Source organism: Dromiciops gliroides, chromosome 3 (genome assembly GCF_019393635.1).
Source record: "Dromiciops gliroides isolate mDroGli1 chromosome 3, mDroGli1.pri, whole genome shotgun sequence".
Classification (NCBI taxonomy): domain Eukaryota; kingdom Metazoa; phylum Chordata; class Mammalia; order Microbiotheria; family Microbiotheriidae; genus Dromiciops; species Dromiciops gliroides.
In genome coordinates, this window is record NC_057863.1 from 269986357 (window position 1) to 270008236 (window position 21880).

At 37.1% G+C, this 21880-nt stretch overlaps 3 protein-coding genes across 9 annotated transcripts in view; 2 read left to right on the forward strand and 1 right to left on the reverse strand.

The window, feature by feature from the left end:
* The window catches only part of CRYZL1 (crystallin zeta like 1), a 50654-nt gene extending 47096 nt beyond the window's left edge, over positions 1-3558 (forward strand). For 2 of the 3 annotated variants that reach the window (XM_043997290.1, XM_043997289.1), the window contains exons 12-14: positions 38-143; positions 2672-2717; positions 3383-3558. In XM_043997290.1, the coding sequence (XP_043853225.1) occupies positions 38-143; positions 2672-2717; positions 3383-3482 (252 nt within the window). In that variant the 3' untranslated portion in view covers positions 3483-3558. Of the gene's footprint in view, positions 1-37; positions 144-2667; positions 2718-3382 lie in introns of all 3 variants that reach the window. The other variant, XM_043997291.1, reaches the window with a different exon arrangement.
* Positions 3559-4632: 1074 nt separating this feature from the next.
* DONSON (DNA replication fork stabilization factor DONSON) lies at positions 4633-20633 on the forward strand. The gene is made up of 10 exons (XM_043996361.1): positions 4633-5024; positions 6034-6114; positions 6994-7194; positions 8182-8360; positions 9963-10141; positions 10505-10613; positions 10714-10815; positions 18122-18320; positions 18878-19090; positions 20004-20633. Exons 1-10 carry the CDS (start codon positions 4680-4682, stop codon positions 20139-20141), a joined length of 1746 nt encoding a protein of 581 aa, XP_043852296.1. The 5' UTR covers positions 4633-4679; the 3' UTR covers positions 20142-20633.
* The window catches only part of SON (SON DNA and RNA binding protein), a 34914-nt gene continuing 33307 nt past the window's right edge, over positions 20274-21880 (reverse strand). For 2 of the 5 annotated variants that reach the window (XM_043996351.1, XM_043996352.1), the window contains exon 12: positions 21610-21807. In XM_043996351.1, coding sequence (XP_043852286.1) covers positions 21748-21807 — 60 coding nt within the window. In that variant the 3' untranslated portion in view covers positions 21610-21747. Of the gene's footprint in view, positions 21808-21880 lie in introns of all 5 variants that reach the window. The other 3 variants (XM_043996350.1, XM_043996348.1, XM_043996349.1) reach the window with 3 other exon arrangements.

Sequence of the window (21880 nt, forward strand, 5' to 3'; positions counted from 1 at the left end):
AGAATGATTTAATTGATATTTCTACATTTTATTAAAGTTGGATCCTCCAGACAGCCACTGCCTTTTCCTTAAGGGAGCCACAGTTTCTTTCCTCAATGATGAAGTTTGGAATTTGTCAAATGTGCAACAAGGAAAGTATCTTTATATCCTTTTTTAGTGAATTGAGACTCTACCTTGAAATCTTTTGGGAAAGCTGCATTTTGAGAAGAAAACTGATACTCTTTTTTTTTTTTTTTTTGGTGAGGCAATGGGGGTTAAGTGACTTGCCCAGGGTCACACAGCTAGTAAGTGTTAAGTGTCTAAGGCCGGATTTGAACTCAGGTACTCCTGAATCCAGGGCCAGTGCTTTATCCACTGCGCCCTCTAGCTGCCCCGAAAACTGATATTCTTAACAGTATGGGCATATCACATGCAATTTTGCCCCAACCTTTGTCCCTAGAGTGTCATTGATACATTATAACCAGATTAGACTGTAATCTTATTTGCCCTATTGCCCACTCATAGCATTGTTTCTATGGACCAAATTTATGTCCATTCAACATTTCCAAATACATAAAAGGCACTGAGACCATTGCCTATTATGATGTTCGTCCCTCAGGTACCTTAATTTCTATAGTGGGACACACCATGTATTATACATATAAATATATACAAAATTAGGGAATAGGGCACAGCACTAGAAGTTGAGGAGAGAGGTCAGGAAAGGCCTCACATAGAGGTAGCATTTGAACTGAATTTTGAAGGAAGTTAGGGACTCCAAACCTGGGGGACAGCCTGTATGCAGGCAAGATGGGTAATAAAATGTCAGATAGGATGAACAAGGACAGTTTGGGTGGACCTAAGAGCAGCTAAAAGGGAATAAAGTATAGTGAGCCTACAGAGATAACTTAGAATGCCATCCAAAAGAGTTTTTATTAAAACATAAAGGAAATAGAGAACCAATAGAGTTCATTGAGCAGGAAAATGAATGAAATCAATGAAGCCAGTGAAATATTATATATTCTTGAAATATGAAAAAGACTATATGTATTCATTTATAACCCAACCTAACTACCTAAGTACAATGAAAAGTTGATTTAACAACTTTTAAAAATTGAAGTCAATTTTAAATATTTTTATATAGAAAGAATCTTAGAAAAATTAACCAAAGAAAACCTACTACCTTTGGTTTTTTGTGTGTTTTTTGGGGGGTCGGGGCAATGAGGGTTAAGTGACTTGCTCAGGGTCACACACCTAGTAAGGGTCAAATTTCTGAGGCTGGATTTGAACTCAGGTCCTCCTGAATCCAGGGCCAGTGTTTTATCCAAGTGAGCCATCTGGCTGCCCCTGAAAATCTACCTTTGTTGATATAACAGACTCTTGTGTGATTTTGTAAAATGAAATTAATTTTAAAGTAGCTTCACTGAGTTCAGAAAATAAACTTTTATTAATTTAACTGTTTTTGAGCTCACCTTTTCAACTCTTCAGAATTTTTATTTTCAACACAAATGACCAACAACAGAATAGCTAAGTAATAGTATAATTATCAGATGAAATATTGCTATTAAAATGACAATTTACATAGCCTATATTATTTAGACATGAAAACTAAAAATGACAATACCAAGTGAACAAAACAGAAAATGAAAATCTTTATAAACTGATTGAACTTTGTAAAAATATAAAAATTATTTGCACATTATTGATTAAAAGAGAAAATAGAGTGGTAAAAACTTATTGATGTTCACTAGAGTCAGCTTTGTTGGGTTTTTCTCATACAGTTGCTCAAGTTTCTAATCTTTTTAAGTGCTTTTTAAAAAATGTAATTCACGCTTTTGTCTTTCTATGAACTGGGTCCTTATGCCAATTAACAAATGGATTATTTTTTCTCATATCAGCCTTAATATACATTTTCCCATTATTTTAACATTTTACAATTTACAGAGCATTTTCTTCCTTATAATTCTTATAGGTAGATAATAAAAGTATTATTATTATTACAAATAAGGAAACTATTGTTCAAAAAGTTTGTGAATTGCCCAAACTGATATAAAATTATTGATTATCAGCACCAATGATTCAAACTCAGATCTATTGATTCTGAGTCTACTATGTCACTATGCTTTTCTTTTCTTTTTGGGGGGGTTGGGGGCGGCAGGGCAATGAGGGTTAAGTGACTTGCCCAGGGTCACACAGCTAGTTAAGTATCAAGTGTCTAAGGCTGGATTTGAACCCAAATCCTCCTTAATCCAAGGCCAGTGCTTTATCCACTGTGCTACCTAGCTGCCCCCCATGATGCTTTTCTTAAATCAAAAGAATTTTCATTCCTTTATTAATACGTGAAAGTATTGTTTCCATCTGTTTTCAGATACTATCAGTTCTTGAGAGACACGTTTTTTAACTTGACCAGTGTGAGAATTTGTTTTGCTTGACTATGCATATTTGGTACAATGGTTTTGTTTTTCTTTCCTTTTTTCCCACTTAGGGGTAAGGGAATGTAAATTTTAAAAAAGTAAATGCTTGTTATTTGACAAAAATATTCTTTTAAAGTTGTTCAAAGATTTTAAAAAAAGATTGAGAACAAAGCTAAAAAGACAAGTCAAGCATCTGTTACCTTTTAATTATTGAATGGTTTCTTCTAATATCCTGCCCATCATTTGCATATTGCTAACTTAACAGACCTTTCAGGTACGCATCTTAAAAGATGTAATGGAGAAGCTATCAACTGGTATTTTCAGGTAAGATGTACAAATAAAACCTTTGAATACTTCCATTCTTGAGATGATTGCCTTTTTAATCATCTTAAATTTTCAAAGGATATTTTGGGGTTTAAAACTGAAATTATTGCTACCTAAGCTAAACAGTTCATTCGGTAAATATTGTTTTTTATTCTTTAAAACAGTGTGTTCTAGTGGCCTGTAGTCTTGCCCAAGATTCCTCCAGGTTGTCAGTTAGCTGGTCCAGTGTCAGGATATTAGAGTGGGGGGAAGTAGTGAAACTTGGAAAATGGAAACTTGAAAATTGTACCTTGAGAGGAGAGCATGTTCCCTGGCTCTTACCCATTTACCTTCTCTATCTTGCTGTCTTCCCTCCTACTACAGCTTGAAAAAAAAAAAAAAAGAGCTGGGTAAGGCTAAGTGGGGTAGGAACATCACCCAGTTTTGAAGAATTTTTTTTTTATCGGCAAAAGAGCAGATGAACTAAAGGGCTTTTGCCCTCTCTAGATTTGAACCTTGTCTTAACAACATCTAGAAATAGAATTTTTGCCCCCATGAAACTTAGGTAAGGCCAAGTTTGGCTGTGCGTCTTAAAATCATGGGTTAAAATATTAGTATTAGACCGTCACCCTGTCTTTATCTTTGTACTTAAACCAGGCACTTCTAATGAATTCATTCTTCTTTAGACCACTTTTGGATGAACCTGTTCCACCATATGATGCCAAAGTTTCCATGGAAATTGTTCAGAAAAATCAAGCAAGAAAAAAACAAGTTATCCAGTTTTGAAGCACAATTTCCTGCCAAGACAAGAAGCTCAAAGCTATATGATGTATTTGAAAAGTAAATTATTGTGCAAACCTTCTACACATTTTTAGATGGTTATTTAACATTTTAAAGACATCTTTTCCAGCCGCAATGTATTTTGGAAGGGATATTTTGAAAGCTGTTTTTGGTTTCGTATTTTGTCAGTGTACATCAAACGATTAAGTACTTTTAAAATCATTATCAAGGGGGCAGCTAGGTGGCGCAGTGGATAGAGCACTGGCCTTGGAGTCAGGAGTTCAAATTCGGCCTCAGACACTTAACACTTACTAGCTGTGTGACCCTGGGCAAGTCACTTAACCCCAATATAGCCTCACTAAAAACAAACAAACAAACAAAAAATCATTACCAAGAAAACTGCCTTAGAGAAAAGCTGCTATATTAATGGGCCTGTGTTTTCATTTTTCTACATTCGCTCTTTGGGTCCCTTTCTCTGTGCCCCTCTCAACACTTTCTTTTATGCACATATTCAATAGCTAGTCATGTTAACGACTTGCTAGCTACTTTATAAATACTACTTCGCGATATTTTCTCAGTTCTGGGGGGTGGGAGGGAAAAACGGCAGGAACCGCTCGGCTCTTCCAAATGCTCCTCCTTCCTTTTCCTCCTGACCTGGGCCTCCCAGCTGAGTTGCTCTGTGTGCAAACGCCGGTATTGGGCTGGGATAGTTATCACTGAGCCCTTACCAAGCGCTTCTCTGCCATAGCAGACTGGTAGCCGCCTGGAGATTTTATTCTGCACATCTTGCTTCTCAGCCCCCTTAAATATGCAGATGTGGCTGAGGGGGAACAGACCCCGACGGTTTCGGGGTGAGGGGTGGAAATGAGAGCCCCTGCTGGTACCAACGGGAGGGCCTTGGATCCGGATTAAATGTCTTACACGAACAGGAGTGAACAATAGGGGTGACTGGCTGGCCTTAAGGTTTATGCCCTAAAACTGAGTGGATCTAGTTTGGATTCCGTGCCTAGAGTGTCGGTGCGCAGGCCAAGCACCCAAGCCCGTGAACGTCCGTAGTCCTTAAAAGTTCTCGCGGGAACGAATGGGGGGGGGGTTGGCGCGCGCCTCGCTGTCAGTCTTGCGCCGGCGCACTTTCCCGCCCTCGCTGGCTCGGGAGGCCGGGTGGAGTCGGAGCGGGCGCGGGAGATTCTGAAGTTCGCCGCCATGTCGGTGACAGTGCCCGGCTACTCGCCCACCTTCAAGAAGCCTGCAGAGACACTGCGACTCCGGCGGAAACGAGCCCGAAACCCTGCGGACACTGAAACAGGAGCCGCTGTCTGCCCGGCGGGTCCGGCCGAGCTCGGGCCCCGCCGCGCCGCACTGGCAGCCGGCCTCCGCCTTCGCCCTTTCCCCGCCTCGGGAAGCAGGAGCGGAGGTACCGCCGCGGCTTCTCTTCGGAGAAACCCCTTTGCTCGCTTGGACAATAGCCCGCGGCCGGCCCTGGGGCCCGGGCCCGTTACCGACCCTACATGGCCGCCGGCCATTCCCGTGCCGGACACGGGGGAGCCAGTGAGTGACCCTTCTTCGCCCGCTGTCTCCTCTGAGGCGACCGGCCCTCCGCGTCCTCTCACGCCCCCCCCCCCCCCCTTCCTCCCCCCCCCCCCCCCCCGGCTCATTAGCCAGGCCTGGTTCTGGGAAGGTGATCCTGAGCAGAGTCATGGGATCATTGATTTGGATCTAGAAAGGGGTCCCCTCTTCCCGTCGGCACCCCAGTCCCACCCCGCCAGAGGCACACCGGGCCATTTTACTGACAGTGAAACTTAACTTGCCCAGGGTCACCGAGCCACGCTGCCGCGCAAACGCATATTTTTCTTGGGCATATTTTACATTGTTTTGGATGGATACTGTTACCGTGATGTAAGCACAGGAGTATTAATGAAACCTCTTTTCACGCTCCTCCGTCCCCACGAATGGGTGATTATCCCGGGAAGGTCTAATCTACTAAGACCCTATTGATGCTTATGTTCGTGAATTATCAGGGATGAGTAAAACATGCTTTATGCCGGGTAATTTATGATCGATATTTTGGGGACTAGACAACATGGCCAGTCGGAGTTAGCCATCTATGAAATGCTGATGGTGATAAAAGATGGGAGCAAGGGTATTATTTTATATGCATCAGCCAAACCAGGACAACTAAACTACATAAGATTTGTCTCTGACAAACAATTACTAATTTACGACTTTGTTAATCCCCAGATTTTTTGCCAACACCTCCCAGTACCAAACTGCTGACTAGCCTGGAGATAGTTAGATGGGGCTAAAGAAACTGGCCTCGTCAAATTCAAACCCACTCTTGTATATAAGCATGAGTATGCTTTCTGGATCTTTTTGGAATGGACTGCTTTGCTATGTGTGCCTGTTGAAATTCAAGTAAACAACTTTGTCTTTTGGTATAAATAGATCATTTGCAGTTGGATTAAATAATAATAGTAAAGGGGATAGATACTTGGGGGAATTTAAGCCTTAAGTTGTTAACTTAAGTTTAAGTAATACATCAAAACTTTTTTCTTCTCAGTTTTTAGATATTCTTCAAGAAAATAATGTGACCTGGAAAGAAGAATTTTCCGAAAGAACAACAATTAAACAATTGTCTGTGGTAATGATTACTAAATTGTTATGAAGTGGCAGTAAATGTTTTGCCATACACCTAAATAACTTGTCTCTTAATAGCATTTTTGTTTTGACAGATCTGTAATTTTCTTTTCCCTATAATCCATACTTTGCACACCTGTCAAGGGTAGGGTCTGATCATGTCACTCACCTGCTCAGAAACCTTCAGTGATACCCTATTGCCTCTAGAATAGAACATCTGGTTACAACCAGATGGTAATTCTATAAATTAACTTTTTTTCTCATTACTTCTTTTCTTGAACATTACATTCCATCTGTGCTGGATCTCTGTCACCCAAACTTGACCTTTCACCTCTCCATTTGCACAAGATGACTCTCATTCACTCCCTCCTAATGTCATTGTCTTTACATCATATTTAGCTGCATCTGTAGTATTGTCATTGTGTGTATCAACTTCCTAGATTCTGCTTATTTTACTCTTATCATCTCATGTAAGTTTTCCCATAATATGTCTCTTTTAACAGTCCTGAACACAGTACTTTCTAGTCTTTCCATTCTTCCTATGCCTTTCTGTTATATCATACAGAGGTGTGACTAATGCCCCCCAACACATAAAAAAGAAATGGAAGTAGTAGATATTTTTAGTTTGTTGATTCTCTGTGGATCACTCTGTAGAGGTATCTATTCATTTTACCTTCACATGTGTTTGGCTTTGGTTTCAAGATCAAGAAGTACCATAATAGGGGTATTTGCGGGGCACTTATTTGGCATTTAATAGGAATAGCAGTTGATTAATAAAAGACTTTAAATAGTATATTGTGTGTAATTTTGAAATTAGCTAATAAAATCTTTAGATTGAAGATATTTTTCTTGTTCTAATTCCTGTCTTCTTTATTTTTGAAAGACTCATCAACAGCACTCCAAATATGATATTCCATACTCAGAAAGTGTTGAGTTTCCTGTGGATTGGAGTATTAAAACTCGACTCCTTTTTACCTCTTCCCAATCTTTTACCTGGGCTGATCATTTGAAAGCTCAGGAAGAAGCTCAAGGCTTTGTCCAACACTGCAGGGCAACAGAAGTTCATCTGCCTGAGAATATACAGGTACTTAATTTTGAAAAAATGAGTCAATATTATGTCCATATATATAGTTCTTTGAGCTGTCTCAGTAATGTGCTACTTATTTTTCTTCCATAGTTATCATCTCCCTGTTCTTAAAATGAAGAATTGAGAGTTCTTTAGTTTCCCACATATTTCAGCCAGTCACTTTTTTTTTAACTTTGGAATTAACCATTAAATGATTAAGAGATTATGATTTAGAGAATTAGCAAATAAGTGTTGAATGGCAAAAATTAGAGATCTTCAAAGAAAATTTTGAGCAAATAAATAAAAGGTAACTCCAGGATCCAAATCAAATCCAAAGAAAGTCAATGAAATGATTTATCACACTATAATTGTAGTATGCCAAAATATGAAATATATTGGACTGCACTGGATTCTTATTAGTACATCAATTATCCTTTAAGTAAATGGGGAACACCAAGGGAATTTAAAAACTGTTTATGTACAATTTAAAATAATTCCTGTTATTTTCTCAGTATTAGGTCACATTAAATAGGAAAGGTTTGCTTAAATAAAGCTAAACTGAAGCTTATCCCTTGCATAATCATCCACAAATTCTAAATTAGTAAAGCTTTTCTATAAATAGGAAAATGGGGCATTATGGTGTAGTGATTGGAGAAGAATGGCTTCAAGATCAAGAACTGCTTCATTCAAGTCCTGCCTCTGGCATCCTGACTTTGTGGCCCTTGGCAAGTCATATAAGCTCCTGTTACCACAGATAACTCTCTAAGAGGATAAATTTTTTAAAAGGTGCCAGTCTTGCATTAGTAGAGGAAGTTTATCACCAGGAACTCTTACACAAATGAAAAAATATTCTTGGTAAAATCATCATCTTTGTCAGGAGGACAAGTATTGAATTGTGTAGTTTGAAAATGTCCCTTTTGTGAAACCCATGTAACTAAAGGAGTTGAAAATTTTTTACTTTCCACCACATTTTAAGAGACAAGCTCCAATCCTTATGTATTTTAGGACCCAAGACTCTCCCCTGAACTTCGTTGTGCATTCCAGCAGAGCCTTATTTATTGGCTTCATCCCTCCCTGCCATGGTTACAACTTTTTCCACGTATTGGGGCTGACAGAAAAATAGCTGGAAAAACAAGCCCGTGGTCAAATGATGAGGGACTACAACAACTTTTAATGAGCGAATGGTAAGATTAGTGAAATAATTTCTAAATTAAATCATTAATTTTTTTTCTTATTCTCTTGTATTTAGTACATGGAAATATATAATAACCAAATTGCCTTATTCATAGTTAAGAGTTACTGCAAACATTATGGATTCTTTTGGTTAAATTGGGGGGGGGGGCAGGGTACTGAGGGTTAAGTGACTTGCCCAGGGTCACACAGCTAGTTAATTGTCAAGTGTCTGAGGCTGGATTTGAACTCAGGTCCTCCTGAATCCAAGGCTTTGCTTTATCCACTGCGCCACCTAGCTGCCCCCTTGGTTAATTTAAATAATAATGATAACTGTAATCTCTGAAATTGTTACAGTATTTTTTTTTTTGTGGGGCAATGAGGGTTAAGTGACTTGCCCAGGGTCACACAGCTAATAAGTGTCAAGTGTCTGAGACCGGATTTGAACTCAGGTCCTCCTGAATGCTTTATACACTGTGCCACCTAGCTTCCCCGTTACAGTATTTTAAGGTTTGAAAATTGTTTTTCACTTATGTTTTGACTTATTTTCACTTATTAGCTCATTTAAGCCTATGTGACATAGATATAGGTATTATTCTTACCATATTATAGATAACAAAACTAAAGCTCAATGATGAAGTGAGTTGCTTGTAATCAAATAGCTAATAATTGTCAGAATAGGATTTGAACCCAAGTCCTCACATCCAGGACTCCACTATGCTTTGCTGTCTCAAGGAACTCATATTCAACCAGATCTTAAATGACCCTGAATTCATTTTAGTTAATATTTATTTAACACTTAGTTTGAGCAAAAGCCAAACATAGGGGACAAAAACTACTGGACCTAAAGTCAGAGGGCCTGGATTCCAATACTGCCTCTGTTTACTCCCTTGAGCTTCTACTTTGTGACCTTGAACAAGTCACTTAATCCCCCTGGACCTTTATTTCTTTATATGAAAAATGAGGAAGCTGGACTTCATAATAGTAAATACCATTTATAAAGTGAAATGATTGGCTTTAAATGTGTTAGCACTACAAACTAAAATCTGAGGGGATTGGCTAGGTACTCCTTTCATCACATGACAGAGTAGCTTTCTTTAACTAACTTGGCATCATGTAATCACTTCTTCCCTATACTCCCCATTAGCATGATTCATAGATAAACGGATTATCTAGGAAATATTTTTAAAACTGATGGTTCCATCCCAGAGGTGATTTTATGTCTCATTAAGTAACCAGACATATCCAGGCTTCCATTTTCTCACTTGTAAAATCACTTCTACTAGAAGATCTCATAAGATCCCTCCTAGTTCTAAAATACTATGGCTTTTCTTTAGGTACCTCTTTTATATCAGAAGCTGTTTCAAACCTTCTCCTCTGCCTTTGTCTAATATATGTTAATTGAACTCAGGTACTTTAAGTGGGGATTGACTTTCATTGTAGTAATTCAAACAGAAGAATGTGTAATCATTTTTGGTAATCCTGAAAAGGTGGATTGCAAAAGCTCACAAGCTTTGATTTTTTTTTAAAAGTTTTTAATTAAATGGTTTAAAATAAACATTGGGGGTTTTGTGATTTTAAAATTTCATAGTAAAAGTTGTTTCTTTAATTCATAGGTCCATCAGCTTCACTTCTCTGTATAATCTACTGAAGACAAAACTTTGTCCCTATTTCTATGTTTGTTCCTATCAATTTACTGTGCTGTTTCGTGCAGCAGGGCTAGCAGGAAATGATGTAATTACAGCTGTCTTGTCACCGACAACCAGAGGTTTAAGAGAAGCTATGAAAAATGAAGGTAAATGTACCCTTTTTTATTAGGTTCAGAAGCACCATATAGTAGTATCTCACTTTGTATAGATGTTTTCCTGTATTTGCCATATTTCTAGAAGGGCTTTTTATCTTTTCTAATTTTTTAGATTGTTGTTTCTATTATAACCTTTAAGATTATCTGCTCAACCTTCCCAGGCTTTCTGTAAAATGCATAATAATCTATGATAGCTTGCGGAAGGTGAATTTTATAGTAATACAAGTCATTGCAACACACTACTGTAGAAATGTAAAGTGTTTGGGGTTTCCTTAAAGTAGAACAAAGGCAACATAGATTTCTAAAAATCAAATGAAATAAAATTTGATTGTTACTCTTGCTTTTCTTGCCCAGGTATTGAATTTTCTTTGCCGTTAATAAAAGAAAATGGCCAACGGAAACAAAAAGTATCTGAGACAAGTTTACATGTAGAACAGTGTGAGCATAAGACAGAACCAGAAGAGTATGTAATTAAAATAATTTTCATAAATCATAAACCCAATGTTATAATTTTGTGAGTTGTATAATACCAGAACCTAAAATTAAATATGATATATTCCTAGGGAACAACTTTTTAGTGATGAGGATGAAGAGGAAAGTTTTTCCTGGCTGGAAGAGATGGGTGTACAGGATAAGATAAAAAAACCAGACCTCTCCCTCAAGCTGTATCCTTTAAATTGCTGCTTTTCGTGTGATGGGTACTTACTTTTTTTTCCCCCATTCAGTACAGAAATTAATTAACTTCAATGAAGTTTTATTTTAGTATAAATATAATGCTTGGGGGGGGGGGCAATGAGGGTTAAGTGACTTGCCCAGGGTCACACAGCTAGTATCAAGTGTCTGGTACCAGATCTGGACTTAGGTCCTCCTGACTCCAAGGCTGGTGCTTCATCCACTGTACCACCTAGCTGCCCCCAATATAATGCTTTTAAAACCTATTCATTTCCATGAAAAATTGCTTACTTTATTGAACCTTGGACTAAATAAATGTCTAATTAAATTAAATTGACAAAGACAGTGTTTAGGTTTTGGTCCTTTTTAATTTCTAGTGCAAATGATTTATAACTAGAGAAGTAGTAAAGCCAAAAGTTAAGATATTTTCTAGCAAAGGGCAGCTAGGTGGCGCAGTAGATAAAGCACCGGCCCTGGATTCAGGAGGACCTGAGTTCAAATGTGGCCTCAGACACTTGACACTTACTAGCTGTGTGACCCTGGGCAGGTCACTTAAGCCTCATTGCCCTGCCCCCCCCCCAAAAAAAAAAAAAGATATTTTCTAGCAAGGTATTGTAGTTATAATGAACTCTATGAAGACTTTTCTCAAGGAGAATAACAGCTTTTAGGGTTTTGAAGAAAGCCTGGGTCCTTGAGCTATTCCCTCAAAATTACTTTAAAGTTTTGTGGGAAATGAAATAACAGAAAGAACAGTTCATTGAACAACAGGGTCACTGAAAAAATTTCAGGATGAACTAAAATTGGACCCCCAGAAATCACCAGGACCTTTAAAAGAACTGAATGCTAAAAATTTGATGAGAAAACTCTAGAATGGAAATGGAAAATAGCCCAATATTCAAGATAGGATGGTAGAAAAAGGGTAGGGGAGGAGGAACAGTTAGAAAATAACCGGGAAGCTAAAAGATAATAATTTGGTTTTTTGTAAAAGGCAAAAAACTTTACAAATGACCAGATAAAAACATACTCTAAATCAATAAAATTAAGAGAAATAAAAAATTAAACAACTGACTTTTTAGCTCACACAAAAACTGTATGTTCCTGTCTTTTGTTGGAGGGACAAATGGGGGGGAGGGGGCAGGCAATGAGGGTTAAGTGACTTGCCCAGGGTCACACAACTAGTAAGGTTCAAGTGTTTGAGGTCACATTTGAACTCAGGTCCTCCTGAATCCAGGGCCGGTGCTTTATCCACTATGCCACCTAGCTGTCTCCTGGAGGGACAGTTTGGAAACCTGAACAAATACCCTATTGATGAAGGTGCACGGTGTAGTATAACCATTCAGAATATCCCTTAGAAAATGCAGTGAATATTCCATACTTTGACCAAGCCATTCTCAGATGCATACCTCCAAAGAAGTCAAAGACAGAAACAACTGTCCACAATTTTTCAGAATATTCATAACAGCACTCTTTTTGATAACTAAAAAATATAAAGTTGGATGCTTATGGAATGGAAATGGACAAAAACATTACAGTGTTTAACTGTAACAATTTTTTTGCACTCTGAAATGAAAATTAGGTGTCCTGGTCTTGCCACAACCCCTCCAAAATTTATTGTTATCTTTTATCATCTTTGTCAGTTTGCTGGGTGTCAGGTTGTTTTGATTTGCATTTCTCATAATTAGTGATTTGGAGTATTCCTTGCTATCATTGGTAATAGCTTGCCATCCTTTCAAGAACTATTTGACCCATGCAAGATTCTTATGTTTTGCATAAGGAACTGACCCAAGGAAGTTGAAACATGAAGTATGTAAAATAAAAACATGATCTTTTTATACTATAGTCAGATTCCAAGCAAAATTAGAAGAAACAGGGGCAGCTAGATGGCACAGTGGATAGAGCACTGGCCCTGGAGTCAGGAGTACCTGAGTTCAAATCCGGCCTCAGACACTTAACACTTTCTAGCTGTGTGACCCTGGGCAAGTCACTTAACCCCAATTGCCTCACTAAAAAAAATAAATAAAGTACATAGAACTATAGATACTTTTTGATATTAACTACTTGTTAGTTACATAGCAAGGTTTTTGTGAGAAATCATTATATGAATAATGTGTTTTTTCTTTTACCACCATGAAGTAATAACTGTTATAATAAGTGATTACATTATTGAATGAAAACATTGACCATACCTGGTACCATTTCTATTTTATCATGCTGATCATGAAATATAATAGATTCAGATGTGGTGGCTCCCTGTCATTGTTGCAGAAATTAGTTTGTAACAGAAGTCTTGATTCATCTTTTTCAAAGACTTCTTGTTCCAAATGCCCTTGGGATGATCCGGCTTTAGTGGCACATAAAGATTTTATAAATTTTTTTTTCTTTCTATCATTTTTCACTTTTATATTATGTGATAAACTTCCACCTGTAAAAATTTGTTGTTTGTTGTTGTACTATCATGTCTCACTCTTGGTGACCCCATTTGGGGGTTTTCTCGGCAAAGATATTGTAATGGTTTGCCATTTCCTTCTGCAGCTAATTTTGCAGATGAGGAAACTGAGGGTATCAGGGTTAAGTGACTTGTCCAGGATCACAGAGCTAGTAAGTGTCAAGTGTCTGAGGCCAGATTTGAACTCAGGTACTCCTGAATCCAGGGCCAGTGCTTTATTCACTGCACCACCTAGCCATCCCTGAACCCAGCTTCTCTTGACTCCAGGGCAGGCACTCTATCTACTGTGACAGCTAGTTGCCTCTGCCTGTAAGATTACACAAGTTATTTTAGATTCTAAGCTGGTATTATTGTCTTGGGCTTCCATATGTACTCATTTGTCAAGGAGCTTAAGTGTTATCTAAATGGAATTCTAGCCTCTTGATCCTTCCATTGTGGCAGTTGATTTTCACCAGCTAATCTTGCTTAGGAAATGGTGCTCATCTATGTTGGTATGTTTTCATCCACTTTCTATTTTTATTTCATGCCCAAATTGTATCATTATCTTTCTCCTCTGGTTGGATATTTTTATCTTTGCACTGACATCCATGAAGAAAAATGAGTGAAAAATGTTAAAGGCTTTAATAAAGATCCTGTCTTGACACGAGTGATGAAAGGGCTTGAATATTAGGGATATTTATTTATTTATTTTAATATATTAGAAAATGTTTAGGGTTCTGAGTGTGGTTAGGATTCGTAGGGTGTAAACTTCTGATTTCATTAGTGTGAATTATTCCAAATGTAGATAGCCAGCTTGTCTGTATGTTATAGTTTTAGATTAAGTGACTTGCCTATGGACACTTCAATCAGTAAACATTAATTAAGTACCTAATGTGCTGGGGATGCAACTACCAAGAGTGAAACAATACCTGCTTCCAAGGAACTCATAACTACTCTGTCAGAAGCAGAATATGAGCCTAGATCTTAGTGACTTATTGACTATACCATAGTTACTCTTAATTAAGTATGGCTTGGTAATTGAAACTATAAAGTAGGAAACTTTATGTTCCCCTTTGGGAAACAAAGAATTTAACAAAGAGTTGCAGAACTAAAGTTAAATTTAACATGTGTTAGCTTCTTATAAAGAATGGATACAACATTAATAGCATAATCATGTTATCTTCAGGAAATACTTATGATAGAAAAAAAAACAAGAATTTATTATAATATAATTAACTTAAGCAAATCTGGAGTGGTAATGGCATCCTGAAAGCACTGAGAAAGATAAGGAATTTGAATTTAGGGTTCTGAGGTACCCAAATTATTTCATATATCTTATTTGACCCGAAAAACAACTCTTTGAGAGGCAGGTGCTATTGTCTGTTTTACAGAGGAAACTGAGACTAAGATTAAATGGCTTACCCAAGGGCACACAGCTATAAGTATCTCTCTGGTTCAGGATTTGAACCCATCTTTAAAATTGTATGCCAAATACTGTAGCAATTAAATGTATACTGAAAAAGCTCACAGTCTTGTTTTTGTTTTTGTTTTTTGGTGGGGCAGTGAGGGTTAAGTGACTTGCCCAGGTTCACGCAGCTAGTAAGTGTCAAGTGTCTGAGGCCGGATTTGAACTCGGGTCCTCCTGAATTCAGGGCCAGTGCTCTATCCATTGCACCACCTAGCTACCCAAAGCTCACAGTCTTGAATGAAGACATAGAGAGGTAAATTTTAAAGTTGGTAATTATGCCAACTTTTCCCAAAAAGAGAAGTGACTTGAGGAGTGTTGAAGAAACGTTTCTGTAAATCTCTGGAGCTAATAGAAGAAGAGGTAAGAAAAATCAACCAACCAAGTAATTGACTCCATATTCCACTACGACAGAAAAGGAGTCATTGTAATCATAGGTAATATTAATTCAATCACATTTTAGTGTGGTTTTCATTTATATTATTGTAACCATTCTATAAATCATTCTGTCCACTTCATCCATTCTTACAAATCTTCCCCGGTTTCTCTTCGTTATTTTCCTTAGCATAATAGCACTGCTGCGTATGCATATATCACAATTTATTCAGCAGTTCCCCCAACCAGTAAGCACCCACTTTGTTTCTGCTTTTTTGCTCTCACAAAAAGTGATGTTGTTAATATTTTATTATATGTGAGATCTTTTAGTCTTTGATCTTCTTGGGTATATAGGCACAAACTGTATGCAGGTGATCTATAAGATCCAGGAGGGTCAACCAAAAAATTGAGTAAATATAAATTAAGGGAAAAGATTTTTGCCTTTTTATATAAAAAATCTGGAGAGATGGTAAATAATGGTAGTTTCAATGTAGGAAGCACTTTCACATTAAATTAAGAAGTTACACTTGAAACCTAAGTAGACATCACTAGCTGTGTGACCCTGGGCAAGTCACTTAACCATCATTGCCCGCAAAAAAAAAAAAAAGACAGCAAAACAATTTTAATAAGAACTGAACAATTGAAGGGATATTTACTAAGCATAATTAGGTCATCAGTATTATAACAAAAATGAATATTTCGGGGGCAGCTAGGTGGAGCAGTGGATAGAGCACCAGCCCTGGATTCAGGAGGACCTGAGTTCAAATTTGGCCTCAGACACTTAACACTTAGCTGTGTGACCCTGGGCAAGTCACTTAACCCTCATTGCCCTGAAAAAAAAAATGAATAGTTTCCAAGTTTATTAATTTGGTACAAAATAACAAAGGCTATTATATAACGATATGTATGTGTGTGGAGTTGGAGATATAAGCAAGTATATTAAGAGAAAAGGTTATGTATGATGGAGATCAAAGAAAGCAAAATTAGAGCAACAGGTTTTAACTATAAAGCACAAAGGACAGAGAAAACTTTATGGGATCATGGAGCAAGTAACTTTTTAAAGTTTTTATTTTCTTTTAATCAAAGTTGAATTTTATAGTTTTGGAGGGGGGTTTCATTTAAGTGATTGAATTTTTCATATTTCAGATATCTAGAACTTTTTAAAAGGTATTCATAACTACTTCGACATAAGGTTTTGACAAAAGAAACTACAAATGAACATGGACACTTTGTGAGGGGATTACTTTACTGAAAAAAAATAAAGGTATTCTGTGAGTTTCATGTATAGAGGGCTGGACCTGAAGTTAGGAAAACCTGATTTCAGATTTCAAAGTTGACACTTAAAGCTGTGGGACCCTGGGCAAATTGTTTAACCTCTCCCTCAACTGTAAAGTGTGGGGATAATAAATAGCCCTTATCTCCCACAAGTGAAATATTTGTTATTTGTGGTACAGTGCCTGCTACACTTTCACAAAGCTTGTTCTTTTCCCCTACTCTGTTCTCAAAAGCTCGTGGTAATCATTCCACCATGCTCTTGTCAAGGTGACAACTCTGCTTGCATCCTTGATCCTGTCTACTCCCATCTCCCCACAGATTTCCACTGCTTCCCCTGAATCATCTCCTTCTTAATGCTGACTCCTTCCTTTAGCTCTATAAACATTCCTAGGTATCATAAAGAAAAACTATACCCTACCATATCATTCTCTTTCACAACCAGATTCCTCGAAATGTCTGCCTTATTTCATGTACTTCTCTCCCTAAACCTTTATGATTTGGTTTTTTATTTCATTGCTAAACTGAAACTGCTTTCTTCAAGGTTGTCAGTAATTTCTTAATAGTTAAATTTGATGTTCCTTTGTTAATCTCCCTCTTGTGTGCAGCATTTAATACTACCGAGTACGGTATCTTTTTACTTATTCTCTCCTCTTTCTGGGTTTTCATAACATTTCCCTTTTTTTTTAATCTTCTAGCTATTCTTTTATTTCATTCTCTTCATTCCCATTTGTACATTTCCCTTAACTGGCTGTACACAAAAGCTTTTTATCTTTTCCCTCTCAGGGGTCCCTTTGTACCCAGGGAGTTAATTATCCTCTCTAATGTAGATGACTTTCAGATCGATATATCCAGCCAAAGGGAACCAAAGTTCCCTTCTGAATTACAGTCCCTCATCAGCATTGGACATTTTTGAACTGGATGTCTTAGAAGTATCTCAAATTTAGCAAGTAAGGACACCACTGTCCTAGCCACCTAGCTTTCCAAACTTGGAGTCTCCATATGCAATCAGTTCTCAAAGCTTGTTAATTATTCCTCCACAGTGTCTCTTTCACCCTTTCCCTTTCTCCACTAAAGACCAGTCACACTAGTTCAGTCTTTCATCAACTCAAGTTTGTACTATTTTAATAGGCTCAGTAGTCTTCATGCAGTCTTTTCTTCTAATCCACTATACCACTAAAATTAAAATTTATGTTCCTAGATTCATGCTATTTTCCTGCTTTTCAAAAGTTCCCATTGCTTCTAAGGTTAAAAAAAAATCATTTGAACATCTGCAAAACCTGCCTCCAAGCCTACCTTTCTCTACATTAGTGCCCATTTACAGACACATAGCCAAACTGGCATATTTGATGTTCTAATAGATGACTGCATCTCTCGTCTCTCTACAGGCTGTCCCGTGCCTGGATTATGTTCTTTACTCATCCATCTCAGAATTCCATGCTTCCTTCAAGCACCACCTTCCCAATTATCTCCATTATTGCTTTGTTCCATTCTTCTTCCATGTTTCCGTAGAGCCTAATAATTTTGTCTGGCATGTACTAGAAGCTTAATAAGTTCATTGGTTGCATGTCTCCTCTTTCCACCAGTTGTCTTTACATCCCCAATGCCTATGTAGTAGTGCCTGATAGTGGTAGAATATTAAGCAGCCTATGAATTAAGCAGACCTTTATTCCTATTGGAAGAGTGAAGTCAGTGGTTCAGAACTGGATTCTTTGCATTGATGTTTACATATTTTAACAATTTCCTTGACTGGTAACATTAGTCGTAAAGAGAAAAATGAAGTGCAAATGGATCATAGGCCAGAATCTATTGTACTGGTAAAAGGAGTCAACACCTTTACATTGCTAAACTTCTTGATAAATTGCAAGAGTTTAGTTGCTACCTCAGGTCCTCAGGCAGGACTTCCACCAACACTGTTGTCCCCAATAGCTTTCCGAGGTGCCACAATGCAAATGCTCAAGGTAAAAAAACAAAAAACAAAAAAACCCTTTACTAACCCATACCTATATGTTGGCAGAACTGAAAGTATTACGTTTTCTGTTATTATAGTCCTTTGCTTTTGGGGGTTTTGTAGTCTTGGGGTTTTCATAGTCTTAGGGTTTTGAGAATTTTGCAACAAAAATACTTTGTATAAATCCTGTTCTGAAGAGGGTTGAAAACTCTTGTCAAATACTCTTAACTTAGAGAGGGGGCTTCACCACATTGTCAGTCACTTTAGGAAAATTAATTTCATTTTTCCACTTCATTTCTTATCTGTGAAGTTTAGTTTAAAAAACTTTGTAGAAACTTATGAGAAGACAAAAAACTGAATCTTTGGCTTCATTCCATCTGTGGTGGGAGGTAGGGAAGGGGGCGTTTAAAAGATGCAGAAATTTTACTTAAATCAGTGTTTGGTAAAACACAGGAACTATACTTGCTTTCTCCTCTTTGGTATTGGAGGAACATTAAAAGAGTAAAGGTACTATCTTGAATTGTTTAACAACTGTCATCATTTTCCTTTTTTTCAACTTCTACCCAGGCACGAACAGTAAATGTAAAGACACCCGTTTATTCTGGTTACAAAGATCAATTTAGTTTGGAGATTACAGGTCCTATCATGCCTCATTCTCTGCATTCTTTGACTATGCTGCTCAAATCTGCACAAAAAGGATCTTTTTCTGCAGGATTATATACTCATGAACCAACATCTATATTTAACACATGTACTCAAGTAGAAAAAATATCAAATAAGGCAAGTAGACTCTTTGATTATTATTATTTTATTTTTTGGTGAGGCAATTGGAGTTGACTTGCCCAGGGTCACAGAGCTATTGTTAAGTGTCTGAGGCTAGATTTGAACTCAGGTCCTCCAGACTCCAGGGCCGGTGCTCTATCCACTGTGCCACCTAGCTGCCCCTGACTCTTTGATTATTAAGAAACTCAGTTATTCCAAACTGAAAAAAGTTGCAAAGTGAAATTATGAAGCTGGCTTGGGTAATTGAGTAATGTGAAAGAATGCCTATCTGTGACTAATATCCTTCAATTTAGTCACCTAGTAATTGTTCCTTGTCTCTTTTTTGGAAAAGTATAACAAATGTTAAAAACCAATGCCTGTTTGTCCATACATTGACTTTAGCTGAATGTTTTTTTTTTTCTTGTTGCTTTAACCACTTGGATTCCCAGAATTATTTTAAATTGAATTTTAAAGGAATATCCTATACCTTCAAAATGTCTGGACTAGAATAGTCTTTAATGGTTCAAAGAATACTTGCTTCCAAAAAGATGCAATTTTTGAGTATTATTTCTTTTGAGCTTTTCAGGCACTGACATAGTGTGGCATTCACAAATCCTTTAAATCTATTATGGGGGGCAGCTAGGTGGCGCAGTGGATAGAGCACTGGCCTTGGAGTCAGGAGTACCTGAGTTCAAATCCGGCCTCAGACACTTAACACTTACTAGTTGTGTGACCATGGGCAAGTCACTTAACCCCAATTGCCTCACTAAAAAAAAAAAAAATCTATTATGAAACCCTTGACCTTTTGATTATTTATGCTATTCTAAATATGTGATTGTGGCATTAGTAGTAGAGTTCATAATTTAAAATTTTTGTAGTAGCCTAAGCAAATGTTTTGTTTTGTTTTGAATAAGCTTGTGAATTTTTACAGGAATTCCTCGAAAAGGAGCTTGCTAATTGTGGATTGCATCTTAAAACTCTAAGTCAACTTACCCAGTTACCAGTACTAGGAAAATCATCTTTACGATTCATGGAAATGAAAAACCACACTTGTTATTGGAGGTCTTGAAACAAGTGGAACAAGGTTAATTACTGACTTTAAGAAACACCATCCCAAAATTAAGCAATCTTAAGACACTTCTTTGTTTGAACGAGCTTATCTCAGGGTTTATAAGAAAGAACAAGTATATAACACTTATAGAACAAATGCAATAGACACTTCACAGTCTGATGATACATTCAGATGTAAAACGTTTTGTTTAGTCATAATAAGATGTAGGTGGAAAGTGTACTGTGATGTAATGACATTCTGAGAAACTACCTCATAATGGATTTTGATGAGGATTGTGGATACCCAAAATGATTTTATAAACTGTTTTTATTAACAATACTAATGATTCCTACATTGTTATTTTTACCCTAGAAAATTTAAGTAGGTATTTTCTATAGTTTATGCCAAAATATCTGCTTGTGTAGTTAAAGTAGCATTTAATATAATGTAGTTTATGTAAAGTATGGTTAATGTGTACTTTTTTTTTTAAATAAAGTTTCTTTTCAGTGATTGTGTAATCTGTTATTGCAGCTGAAAGAATTAAGAAAAACACCACATTTATTCCAGAAGTTTGTATTTGGGCCTTAAGCATTTTGTAAAATAAAGTTTAAAGACAGCATATGAGTACCACTATAATGCACATATGAAATGAAATCTTCTATTAGACCCTAAATTAACATGAACTTTTTTTGCAGTCAACAAAATAGTGGCCTGGTGCTGATTTTATTAGATAAGTTGGTTACAGCATTTGCATTATCATCTTGAGTCTACCTAGTTGTAGCTGAAATTCAAAATGCACATTAAAGTAAAACTACATCACAACTCAATGCCATTAAATTCTCTTGGCGTCTGCATTGGAATTCTAGTGGGTCTTCATTTTGGACTTCTTTCTTCTTATGGCATCAGTCTGGCTTAATCCTTTATTTTAGAACATAGGACATAAAGCTGACTGTAACACAGCATACCATATTTGTTAAACCCTAATAAAATTTAAAGGGAAAAATGGTAGCATTAGCCCTGTGGAACAGAACTCCGATTATCCAATAACACTGGCCCAATATCTGTCCAGCAGAACCTTCATGAAATAGTCTTAAGGTGCACAGCCCTTCACTGATTATAGGCAAGTGTTACAGCAGCCTAGCCATAAGGGGAAAGAATTACATCATAGTACAAAATACAGTATAAAAGCGTTATTTAACATTCCACATTTAGGATTACTGATGCCTTCAAACAATTGTTTTGATGTTAAGCCACTTAAACAAATACATCACTAAGGTAAACAATATAAACATACCAAAACCCTGTATGGTTAAATACAATTTTCATGGTACAAAACCAAAGCTTGGAGATGTTTGTACAGATTGCTTTTTACACAATGTCTAAGTTGCCAAATTATTTACAACATTAAAGAAGAAATACATTTCTGATGCAGAGTAAAATTATCTGAAATGATTAATATAAAACCTCAATCTCTATCTACGTGAGGCACTCCTGAAGCAAGTGGCATTAGCCATGAGGTCCTTTGGTACAAGGCCCATTGCTTGAAGAACCACAGTAGCTGCTGTGGCTTTAGCATGCTTCTTATTAGGGCTGGCAAAGCTGGGCTGGTAAGCGCTTCCATTTATCAATACCTATTCAAGAAAAACATACAATTGGGCTGGTAAGGGCTTCCATTTCTCAATACCTATTCAAGAAAAACATACAATAAGAACAGCATCAAACTTTAATATCTATAAGCTTTGTATTTTTCACTAATA

What these genes read in the sequence shown, in the direction of transcription:
- DONSON (XM_043996361.1), top strand. Translation starts at nt 4,680, where the DNA reads ATGTCGGTGACAGTGCCCGGCTACTCGCCCACCTTCAAGAAGCCTGCA. An exon ending in TGCCGGACACGGGGGAGCCA is followed by an intron (nt 5,025 to 6,033) that starts GTGAGTGACCCT and finishes TTTTCTTCTCAG; the next exon opens with TTTTTAGATATTCTTCAAGA. An exon ending in ATCTGCCTGAGAATATACAG is followed by an intron (nt 7,195 to 8,181) that starts GTACTTAATTTT and finishes TATGTATTTTAG; the next exon opens with GACCCAAGACTCTCCCCTGA.